The sequence below is a fragment of the Diabrotica virgifera genome, chromosome 3, assembly GCF_917563875.1.
Source record: "Diabrotica virgifera virgifera chromosome 3, PGI_DIABVI_V3a".
NCBI lineage: Eukaryota > Metazoa > Arthropoda > Insecta > Coleoptera > Chrysomelidae > Diabrotica > Diabrotica virgifera.
Window position 1 is genome coordinate 199875605 of NC_065445.1, and position 11955 is coordinate 199887559.

Genomic DNA, 11955 nt, shown 5'->3' on the forward strand with positions numbered 1-11955 from the left:
TGACTCATTCATATCGGCAATTCAGACATATATTATACATTTTAAAGTCATTTTAAAGTAGAAAACTATAAAATTATATTACCAATATTTATATGTTGCGTTCCTGGGGACGACTTTATTGAAAGAGTTTATTCAATTACATGAAATCAACTTTAACTCAAGAGTATCCGTCACAAAAAAATCATAGCATGTGATTTGTCTTTAACAAGACAATCGCATGCAATGCTGACAGTAAAATTCTCGTGTTAGTGATTCCATAGTAAATCAAGAGGAAAAACCAGGAAAAAACCGCATGATACTATCCTGACATTGAAAGTATTTGGTCTTACATTCAGTTTACTCTCAAAACTAACACCAAACTCTCATTTTATATGTATGTTATTTTAAATTATAAATAATATTAATAATACATAAATATATAAATAATACTAAAGTATAAAATAAATTATGTACTATCCCCGATGTGTTATTGACTTACTAATCGTGGTATTTTCTTTCTATTGACTTTGCTTTTAGTAAGGGTAACCACATCCTACTGCATCCTACCGAGGAATTTGCGACACAATTGATTTCATTTAGCATAATTAGAGGCGCTTCTTTGATTTTTCTCTTTTTCACTGTCTGTTTCTTTCAAGACTATACTTGAATCTTTCCTAAACTCTATGTTCACTGACCCACGCGTGTTGACATATATGACATCTATCAAATTCTCTATTTTTAATATAAGACTGATGTTCACTTATTCTAATGTTTAATGGTCTTGATGTTTCACGTAAATAAAATTGCATCCACAAGGTATATCCACAATAGATCCACAATCCACAAGGTATATCCACAATCCACAAGGCATCCACCATAAATACAATTATTTGCTCTTTCTTGTTCATTGTTAGGTTTAGTTTTAGATAAAATAGTTCTCAATGTGTTTGTTGTCTTGAATATTGTTGATATGTTGAATTTATTTCCTATTGTTTTAAGTTTCTATTTTTTATCTAAAACTAAACCTAGCAATGAACAAGAAAGAACAAAGAATTGTATTTATAAAATACCTTGTGAATGCGAACCATATTATTTAGGTGAAATATAAAGATCATTAAACATTAGAATAGGTGAACATCACACAGAGTTTAGTGAAGATTCAAGTATAGTCATGAAAGAAACAGATAGTAATTATGCTAAATGAAACCAATTGTGTTGCAAATTCCTCGGTAGAATGCAGTAGGATGTGGTTACCCATACTAAAACAGGAAGTCAATAGAAGGAAAATACCACGATTCGTAAGTCAATAACATATTGAGATTAGTACATAATTTATATTTTAGTATTATTTATATATCTATGTATTATTAATATTATTTATAATTTAAAATAACATACATATAAAATCAGAGTTTGGTGTTAGTTTTGGTAGTAAACTGAATGTAAGTCCAAATACTTACAATGTCGGGATATTATCACAAGGTTTTTTACTGGTTTTTCCTTGTGATTTACTATGGAATCACTAACACGAAAATTTTACTGTCACCATTGCATGTGGTTGTCTTTTTAAAGACAAATCACATGCTACGAATTTTTTGTGACAGATCTCTCTCTCTCTCTCTCTCTCTCTCTCTCTCTCTTGGACCATCACTCCTAGTGGAGTATTGGGCACATCTGCGTTTCTTGGCTGATAGTGTAAGACGGCTGGTGGCCAGCTCAGCGCGTCTTCTTGTGTTTATTCTCCGGTTAATCTGCGTACCAGTTCCTTCCATTCTCCTCTGTTTCTTGTTTTGTTTTTCACTTCCGCCGATTCTGTTGTGTTCTCTGGTTACTGTTTTCTTCCAAGTATTATCTGGTCGTCCCCTCTTCCTTGTACCCTCAGGTTGATATTCGAGTGCTTGTCTTGTGATGTTACTAGGATCTTTTCTTAACGTATGGCCGATCCATTTCCATTTCTTCTGTCTGATTGTTGTTATTATACTGGTTTGTTTCGTTCGTTTCCATAGTAGGTCTGGATCCCGCGTATGAAAAAAAAGTTGATTAATAGCAAGCTGAAAATTTGTTAATAGCTTAAGGGTGTCTAGTCAGACAAACTTTGATATATGGGAACACTAGAACAGGGGAAGTTTTAATTGTGGAACAGGTTAAAAATTTGGAACGGCCAGACCACGAAAACAGCACATGTATTTTGTCCGACAGAACAGACTTAAACTCTCAAATTAAAAACTCTCATGCTAAATTAAACTCTCATGCAAAAATCAGACTGCTATTTATCACCAAATGGGCGTTTTAATGAGTGGAACATGTAGAATATGTCAAATGACAGGAATTATGACAGGTGATAAATAGCAGTCTGATTTTTGCATGAGAGTTTAATCTCTGTTCGGAGAGTTTAAGTCTGTTCTGTCAGACAAAATAAATATGCCGTTTTCATGGTCTGACCGTTCCAAATTTTTAACCTGTTCCACAATTAAAACTGCCCCTGTTCCAGTGTTCCCATATATCAAAGTTTATCCGACTAGACACCCTTAAGCTATTAACAAATTTTCAGCTTGCTATTAATCAACTTTTTTTTCATACGCGGGATCCAGACCTATAGTTCTCCATTCGTTATTTTATTAGGCCAGTAAATTTTTAAGATCTTTCTTAAGGACCTATTTACAAAAGTCTGTAGCCTCTTTGTTGTGCTTTCATCGTGCTTCCAAGTTTCTGCTCCGTAGATTTCGGAGTAGAATTTCTCTTTTTCTTTTTCTCAGTAGATTTCGGTAGATCCGGACGGCAGAACCGTCCGGATATGGGGAGGTCCGAATATGACAGGTCCGGATGTGGCAGGTTGTACTGTATACCCAATACAATACAAACAGAGTAATACAGGGTGTAACAAAAATACAGGTCATAAATTAAATCACATATTCTGGGACCAAAAATAGTTCGAATGAACCTAACTTACCTTAGTACAAATATACACATAAAAAAAGTTACAGCCCTTTGAAATTACAAAATGAAAATCGATTTTTTCGAATATGTCGGAAACTATTGGAGATTTTTTATTGAAAATGGACATGTGGCATTCTTATGGCAGGAATATCTTAATTAAAGAAAAATTATAGTGAAATTTGTGCACCCCATAAAAATTTTATGGGGATTTTGTTCCCTTAAACCCCCTTCCCCCAAACTTTTGTGTACATTCCAATTGAATTATTATTGTGGTACCATTAGTTACGTTCAATATCATTAAAACTTTTTTAGTGTACATGTTAATTGTAGTGAAAATAGGCGATATGCTAATATAACCTATATAAAGAAATACTGATGAGTAAGACTTTAGCTTAGAAAAATGTAGTTAGTAGATTGTAATGTTACTCTGAGTGGAGCATTAAACAAAAAAAAAACTTTTTTGCCTCTTAGTATTTTTTCGATAAGGTAGTTTTTATCGAGTTGCGGATTCTTTTTTAATATGTTTACATAAAAAATTTATGGGGTTTTGTTCCTTTAAACCCCCCAAATGTTTGTGTACGTTCCAATTAAACTATTACTGTGGTACCATTAGCTAAACACAGTGTTTTTAAAACTTTTTTGCCTCTTTGTATTTTTTCGATAAGGCACCTTTTATCGAGATGTGGCTTCTTTTTTAATATGGTTCAAAATCTACCTAAAAATATAAATCAAATAAATTTTCATATTATTACTAAGTCTCCATAATCGTACTTATTATACTTAGGGCCGGTTGTTCGAACGCTAATCAACAATGATCACTATCAAATATTTAATTACTGTCACCAGAACTGTCAATGTCAACTTTTATTGGGTTGCTGAATACATAATTGATTATAATTATGAGATTAGTTAATCAATTAACATAATTGATTAACTAATTTCATAATTGTAATTCATAATTATGTTTTCAGCAACCCAAACAAAGTTGACATTGACAGTAATTAAATATTTGATAATGATCATTTTTGATTAGCGTTCGAACAACCGGCCCTTAACCATATACAAATATGTGGTGGATTTGACAAATAAGTACTAACAGGCAAAAAAGTTTTTAAAATATGGTGTTTAACTAATACTGCCGTCCGTTAGCTAAAACATCGCTAAGCCACCATAGGCCGATTTTGAGTTATAGATGCCACACTATATAAAAAAAAATTCTCTATCGATCTGTCCTGGATTCGTATTTCTAAGTTTTGTAGTTTCAAAGATAGCATAAGCAAAAACATCGTTATCTACAACAAAAATTTAACTTTACACAGCTTAAACTACGTTTATCCACATTACTCAACTAAAACATCAGGAACCGCCTTCAATGATAGTATTTTGTTTAAATTTTCATTTAAGATACTTAGCTACAACCACGTTGCCCAAAGTTATACAACTATAAGACCGTTAACATACTTTACCTTTTTTTTAGTCAAGGTTTATTTCACTACATCGCGAAACAATACTTAACTAAAAACCCGTTATACACAATTACTACACTAAAATATCGATAAACTTTCTTAACGATATTAAAGCTAAGGAGCATTTAAAATATTGCTGTACGATGTTAAACTTAAACATTGCTAACCTCCCTTAGCGTGTTTTGCGATAAATAATCTCCTAGAAGTTCCATAACTAAAACACCTTTAAGTAACAATACTACGCTAAAACATCACTAGGCGACCTCCCACTCACCGTCTCACCTGTCCTACACTGCGGTCATATGTCATATCGTATATCGTCAGTGTCAGTATTCTATTGTTGGTCGGAGAAAGTACGTCACGCGCTTTTGGTGAACAGGATATTTCACGCCAAATCATCAATATGGCTAAGAAAATTTCTTAGTAAGTTCCTCCTTGCTATTATTACTAAAATTTTTAACAAATGCGCTTAAAAGTTAATGGAATCTTAATTACTACTTGTACTGTACAAGATGAAAGATTGTATATTTTTTATGTTTTCATGATAGTGTGTTTGTGTGTATGACAGTTTATGTTGTTTAAGAAATATTTACTTGTTTTCTAATCCTATTCCAATAATACCTATTATTATTCCTAGTAAATGTAATTTTTCGTTTTTTGCAGTTCTAAAATTTCCCGGCGATCTCAACTCATATTAGAATGGTAACGTCAAAAATACCAAGTTCGGATTACTTTAAGATGCGAACAGGAAACATAATTTGTAAACAATTTGTATGCTCGACCATATTCCATGACGTCGGCAGTTTTCAACAAATTTAGTGAGATTCAAAATAGTTTAACATCTTACCAATCCCGAAATTTGATAAACGAAATTACTATGCTAAACAAAGCCTCTTACAACGTATCATTAGAAAACACTGATATGTTTTGTAATGAAGAAATGCCAGCAGATGATTTTCCTTCTGATAATGTACCTGATTCTATCCAACATAATTCTTTTCACCCTGATAATAATACAAAACCATCATTATGCCCTAATATATTAGATTTTAATTCAGACGACTCAGTTCTTGACGAAGATTATATTCCGGATTCAAGCGAAGATTCAGACGATTTAAATTTACCAGAAAACGTTCCTTCGCACCGAAAATTGCCAAAGAAAAGTCAATTACGAACTTTTCCTACAAATTTAACTGAGCCTTCTACTTATACAGCTACACTCACCAAATCTTCACCATCTCATACATTCCGTAATTCACTGTCGTCAAATAAACATAAAAAAAGACGCGTTACGACAGATTTTCGAGAACTAAGATGCATTTAAAATGGGAAAAAAAGAGCCAAGAAAACACATTGTAGATTGGACTAATAAAAACAAAAATAGTCACACTATGCAAACGAAAAGCACTGGTACGGGGAGAAGTGAACTTGATGTCCAACCATAGAAACGAAAGAAGTATGACACTGGCCTAGGTGAACGGATTAAAGAGAAGAGAGCTAAAAAGCAATTAGAATACTGAGCAATTTACTGAGCAAGATAGAGCACAGTTAAACTCTGATTTTTGGAGTTTGTCTTTTGAACAGCGAAGTTTTTGTTATGTCTCAAGTGGCTGTAGCAGTTCCGAAAAGAAAATACACAAGTGAACCTAAAAGAAAGCCGAAAATATGTTTTGCGTTTAAGAAGAAAAGAAGTGGATATGTTATTGACCTGTGTAACATTTTTTTTTTTGACTACCTTGGGTTAAAAAAAATAACGACGCGATGTTGAGGTCACTTGATGTTACAAATCCCATTCATTCCGACATGCGTGGAAAACACCAGAAAACCCCTCGTATAGATTGCCAGTTAATTATTAACCACAAACAATCATTCAATCCTGCATAGTGCACTACAGACGCGAGCACGCGTCATTGAGACGATATTTACCGAGCGATATCAATATAACTTCTATGTACAAAGATTTCTGTTCAAAATATCCAGAAGAAAATAAAATATGTCCTATGAGGTTTATCGCAAACAACTCAAAACTTTGAATATTTCATTCACTCGACTTGGTAATGAGGAGTGCGAAATGTGTGAGTCTTTTAATTTACATAAAAAGCAAATATCACATGATTGTAATACTGTAGTAGATTGCAATCCTTGTGTCGAATTTCGAAAACATCGCCTTAAGTATACACAAGCCAGGGAGTTGTATACTAAGCATAAAAATCTGGCTCAAAGTGACAATGTAATTTATATACCTTCAGATTTAGAAAAGATCATAATGCTACCAAGATTAGAATCCTTTAAAAGTATAATCTTTTGCCCACGTTTAATTACTTACAATCAAACTTTTGCTCCACTGGGAACAATAACATCTAATTAAAAACCGTTAACCGTTTTGTGGCATGATGGCATAGCTGGACGGACACAAGAAGATATAATGAGCGCCTTCTATGTATGTTTAATGAAAAATCGCGATATCCAGAACATTAATATACCGGGTGGTGAATTGGAAAGCGGGCCATAGGAAACTCAATGTAAAATTCTAAACTGTTGAATTCCTGCTTCCCTAATTATTTTACATCAAAAGTCATAAGAAACTATTTGTAGAGAATTGAAATCTGTATTGAAAACAACTGTTAATATTGTTCTACGAACAATAATTATTCAAAATTTTGTAAAAATATAATACATTTTTCAGAGTAATACGCCAAAGTTAGGCCACACGCAATACCATAATGTGTATAAGGTTGCATTTGTTGACAATAAATTTATTATATTAACAATTTGAACTGTCAATTTTTTTATTTATTTTATCAATTACTGTTTAAAACACAATAAAGTTGATAAGATACCTTTAGTTAAGGAGAAGTATTAATAATAAAGATATCTTCTTCAGTCAATAATGTGCTCACTGTCAGTTAAATAATAACGTGTGGCCTAACATGCCCACACATACCTACTGCGGTAAATACATTATATTTTTCAAAATTTTGGAATGTGTTTAAATCGTAGAACAATTGTAACTTCTGTTTCTAATACAGATTTCAATCCTCTACAAATAACTTCTCATGACTTTTGATGTAACATAATTAGGGAAGCAGAAATTCAACAGTTTAGAATTTTACATTGAGTATCCTATGGCCCGTTTTCCGAATCACCACCCTGTATGGTTAGATAATTGTACAGCGCAAAATAAGAATTGGCTACTTTTATCTAAATTAGTTCATATGGTAAACAGTGACTTAATATCTACAGAAGAAATTTCCTTATTTTATTTTTAACCTGATCATACGTTTATGAGCGCTGATCAAGTTCACCATCAGGTAGAACTTGCAATGAAGAAGAAGGGTAATCTGTATTACTTTACCGATTTCGAAGACGCAGTTGCTTCGATAAATAACTCCAAAGTGATAGTCAAATCTATTTCACCACAAAATTTTGTTAATGTTCAAAATTTGATAAGTGAGAGGCGTATACAAAAAAGTAACCCAAGAGGTCACTCATAAAATATGAAACATGTTTGTTTTAAACGAAATTCATTTGGGTTACTATATAAAAATAATTTTAATGAAGATTTTATATATCTGCAATTTATGACTGACAGATATTTAAAAAATTCAAGTTGTATGATTCTTACATTTAGCACTTCTCCAAAAGGCGTTGAACTTAACCGAAAAACTACGTCAATTGACAAATTAACGCCTATAGTACTGCCACATAAATTGACATTTTGGAAAACATTGCCAACAAAAACTGATGACGAGGAGGGGAATGAAACTAGATTTATGTTAACGTTGATAACTTTTAAATATTGTTAATGATAATATTAAAAGATAAACAATTTCTATGATTGGGAGACGGGAGGAGAGGACGGATAACAATGTTTTAAAATACCGTAATTTCGGGTGACTTTGGCCCGCCAGGGTGACTTTGGCTCATTTTGGGAAAAATATATTTTAGCAACTAGGGCAATTGTACAATAAATTATCAAGTAAATTTCATTATACCGCACCATCAGTACCATATGAACTGTTTGAAAATTTTAATAAATTATGCTAATACTTGTTATGTTACGAAAAAAACGAATTTCTAAAATTTGGTCATTCCACATAAGATTTTTTGACTGCAAAAATTGGTTGGCAACCAATAATACTTCCAAGAGTAAGATTAATTGCATAGTGGCATATTGAAAATCTGTGAATTCTTAACCTCCGTGCATCGTTATTTCAGTCTAAACATAGACAGTAAGACGGTCGGATATTATTTTGCAAGGTGCTACAAAATTTAACGGTTTTCGGGTGACTTTGTCCCAGTTTGTTGATTGTTGGATTTTGGTCATTGGTTGCTTCTATATTAAATTAAAGTAAGTAAATGCTGATTTTAAATTTGCTTTTAGCCTTGTAACAACTGCAGGGTTTATTAACTTGCAGATACTTCGTCTAATTCTTCATTTAGTGAGAGCTATAGGGATAATGAAGATCTACATAAGCTTTCCATTGGAGTTGGAGACTTCGTAATTGTATCTGACTACTTTGACAGCTTTCCAGGAAAATTCGATGGATTTGTAAGAGGTAGTAATAACTGTTACGGTTGGGTGCAAGTAATGGTACTGGGTGAAAGAAGTTTATGGCAATGGCCCGAAGTCTCCGTAAGAAAATCCTACCACTTGGCTAATGTTGATTTCACTGAGCCATTAGAACTTGTAGATAACCGATATTTCTTTCCAGATTTAAAAAAAAGCTTGTAAATCGTTTTATTGTTCATTTTTTGTTAAGAAATTATGTTTTTTGTTAACCTAGGGTCCTATGTAAAGTTTCATGTTAGTTTTAGTTTTTCTTTGTTTGAAATTTAAATAAATTTTTTTCACCTAACAAAATGTCTGTTTCTGATTCATCTGGTAGGGTCACTTTAGCCCGAACAATAATAATCACAGAGAATAATTATAAAATGTAGCTTGAGACAAAGTCACCCGACACTAGCGGGTGACTTTGCACACCATATTTTTATTTTTTTTATAATACAGGAAGCGCTTTTTTGTGTTTTCGTGTAATTTTTCCAAAAGAGTAGTTATAGATCAAATACACATAAATAAAGAAACATACTTTTATGTATTCAAAAAACTGAAATCTACATTTAAACTTCGAAAGTGAGTCAAAGTCACCCGAAATTACGGTACGACATTTAAAAATAAATCTAGTTCCTAATTCATGAAACAAGTATAAGTACTATTATTAGTGCTTTCGGATTCACGCGAAATACAGTAGGAAAAATGAAAGAATACCCATGAACGAACATATAAAACACGCTGTATTTTGCTGTCACCGTGTCACACAAATTTTTTTGTGTGACACGGTGACAGGAAAATACAGCGTGTTTTATATGTTCGTTCATGCGTATTCTTTCATTTTTCCTACTGTATGTCTCATCAAAATCTTATCCATCATATCCACTCAATCCCTTATGTGTTTTGTTATTTTTCTTAAACCAGTCTACGAAATTAAGTACATAAATAATTACATTCTTGTCATCTAAGAATTTGGTATTCATTTAATAAGTTTTATTTTTTGTTCGATTTTTTATTTTGCCTATGACTGCTACTTTGTTTTTATAACTTCTTCATTTCTTTAATAATAATAAATGTTTCTTGTCCAAAGTTTGCCGTTTTATTTTGTTGGTTAACGACATTTTGCTGTATTGCTTCAAACCTAAGGCATTATTACTTAGCTAAAACATCGCTATTAAGGAAAGGTTATCAAATAAGTGATGTTTTAGTTAAGCATATAATACAAAAAATGGCTACTGGAGTAAACTATTTTAGCCAATAAACAATTAAACACCTTTAGTGATGTTTTAGACAAGGTTTTGTTTTAAAAATTAAATCAAAACCTTAACTATAACGTCATTAAATACCGTAGCGATATTATAGTGTCGGAATTATTGATAATTTAGTTATGTAAAAATTGTATCAAATATTTGTTCCAAAATACTAAACTAAAAAGTCATTAAAGTACGGTTAGCGATGTTTTAGTAAAGGTTTTCATATGTAATAAATAATAAATGACACAGCTAAAACCATTTCTATTGTTTTTTTATACCATAAAATAAGTAAATTTTGTTTGAAACTCTATTTAATTGGAAGAGAATTAAAACACGTTCCTTTCGAAGTAACATACATACTTCTACGATAAATAGTTGTAAAGTAGCAATGTCTTGAAAATTTTCCCCCGTTTTTTGCTCATATCTCAAAATCGGTCTCTGTGGCTTAGTGATGTTTTAGCTAACGGACGGCAGAATAGTACTACAATAATAATTAAATTGAAACATACACAAAAGTTTGGGGGGGGGGGGTTAAAGGAAAAAAACCCCCATAAACTTTTTATGGGGTGTCCAAATTTCACTATAATTTTTTCTTAAGATACTACTGACATAAGAATACCACATGCCCATTTTCAATAAAAAATCTCTAATAGTTTTCCATATATTGGAAAAAATCGATTTTCATTTTGTAACTTCGAAGGGCTGTAAGTTAGGTTCAATTGAACTATTTTTGGTCCCAGAATATGTGATTAAATTTATGACCTGTATTTTTGTTACACCCTGTATATTGGCATTCATTTAAGTAATATTATGAATTTGAATATTTGATCTAATTATTGAATATTTAGATTTTTTTCATAATGTTTGTATTGCAAGTATTGCGAATGACTAACATATAAACTGAAAACAAATACGTAGACAGTCTAACTAAAAATATATTGTATAAAAATAATATGAATTACAATAAATTTTTTATTATTATACAAAGATTAGATAAAATATATATTCATTGCACATGCAATAAACAAACTCCCACCCAAACTTGAGGAAAAGACTAGGTCATCATATTAAAAAAGAAACATTTGGCAGCTGATTATCACATATCATAAAAGACACATGAAAGTTTGTAATTTCAAGACAGCTGTAAAATTAGAATTACCCACAACCAAAGAAATCAATTAAAATTAATATGTTGTAAAATTCAAATTCTTACCTTATGGTTGAAAACGTGGTGTGTTTCTTCAAGGGTTTTTCTGCGAAGGGCAGCTTCAAAGGGATCTATTTTAGAGCAAACATTCTGGGCTAGGAGATTCTTTTGGTCCGCATAAAATTCTTTTCGAAAGTTTCCCAAGATTTCTTCGTCCAAAAAACCTTGAACTATGTGTTTCGGCATTAAAATGTTTATTTTTCGACAAAAAAATAATTTAAAGTTGGATGATATGCAAATTTTGACAGGTGCATTTAATCTAAATAAATGCATAATTGTTTTGATCTTATTTTGATATTTCAATTATGAAAATAATTTGTATTCTTACCTTCTTTGCTAGAATCCATTATAAAACAATATTGCTTGATTAGGTAGGTCAAACTTTCCAACAAACTGGGAGGAAAACTACTGACTTAAAACTTGAAAGTAAGAGTAGAAGAAAGCAAATTGCAGAAAGCCAACTACTGGAACTTGGAACTGTCAACTGAATACAAAACTAAAAACTAAAATGCCAAATCAACAACAAAACTCTCCCTGTAGCTTTAAAATGACATTTGCAGT

The 11955-nt window shown here is 31.8% G+C and overlaps 1 protein-coding gene across 1 annotated transcript in view; it reads right to left on the reverse strand.

Annotated features, from left to right (window-relative positions):
• Positions 1-11947, reverse strand: part of LOC126882292 (bleomycin hydrolase) — a 101822-nt gene extending 89875 nt beyond the window's left edge. The window contains exons 1-2 of the mRNA XM_050647155.1: positions 11723-11947; positions 11401-11564 (exon numbers count right to left, since the gene is read on the reverse strand). Coding sequence (XP_050503112.1) covers positions 11401-11564; positions 11723-11741 — 183 coding nt within the window. The 5' untranslated portion in view covers positions 11742-11947. The remainder of the gene's footprint in view (positions 1-11400; positions 11565-11722) is intronic.
• Between the last annotated feature and the right edge of the window lie 8 nt (positions 11948-11955).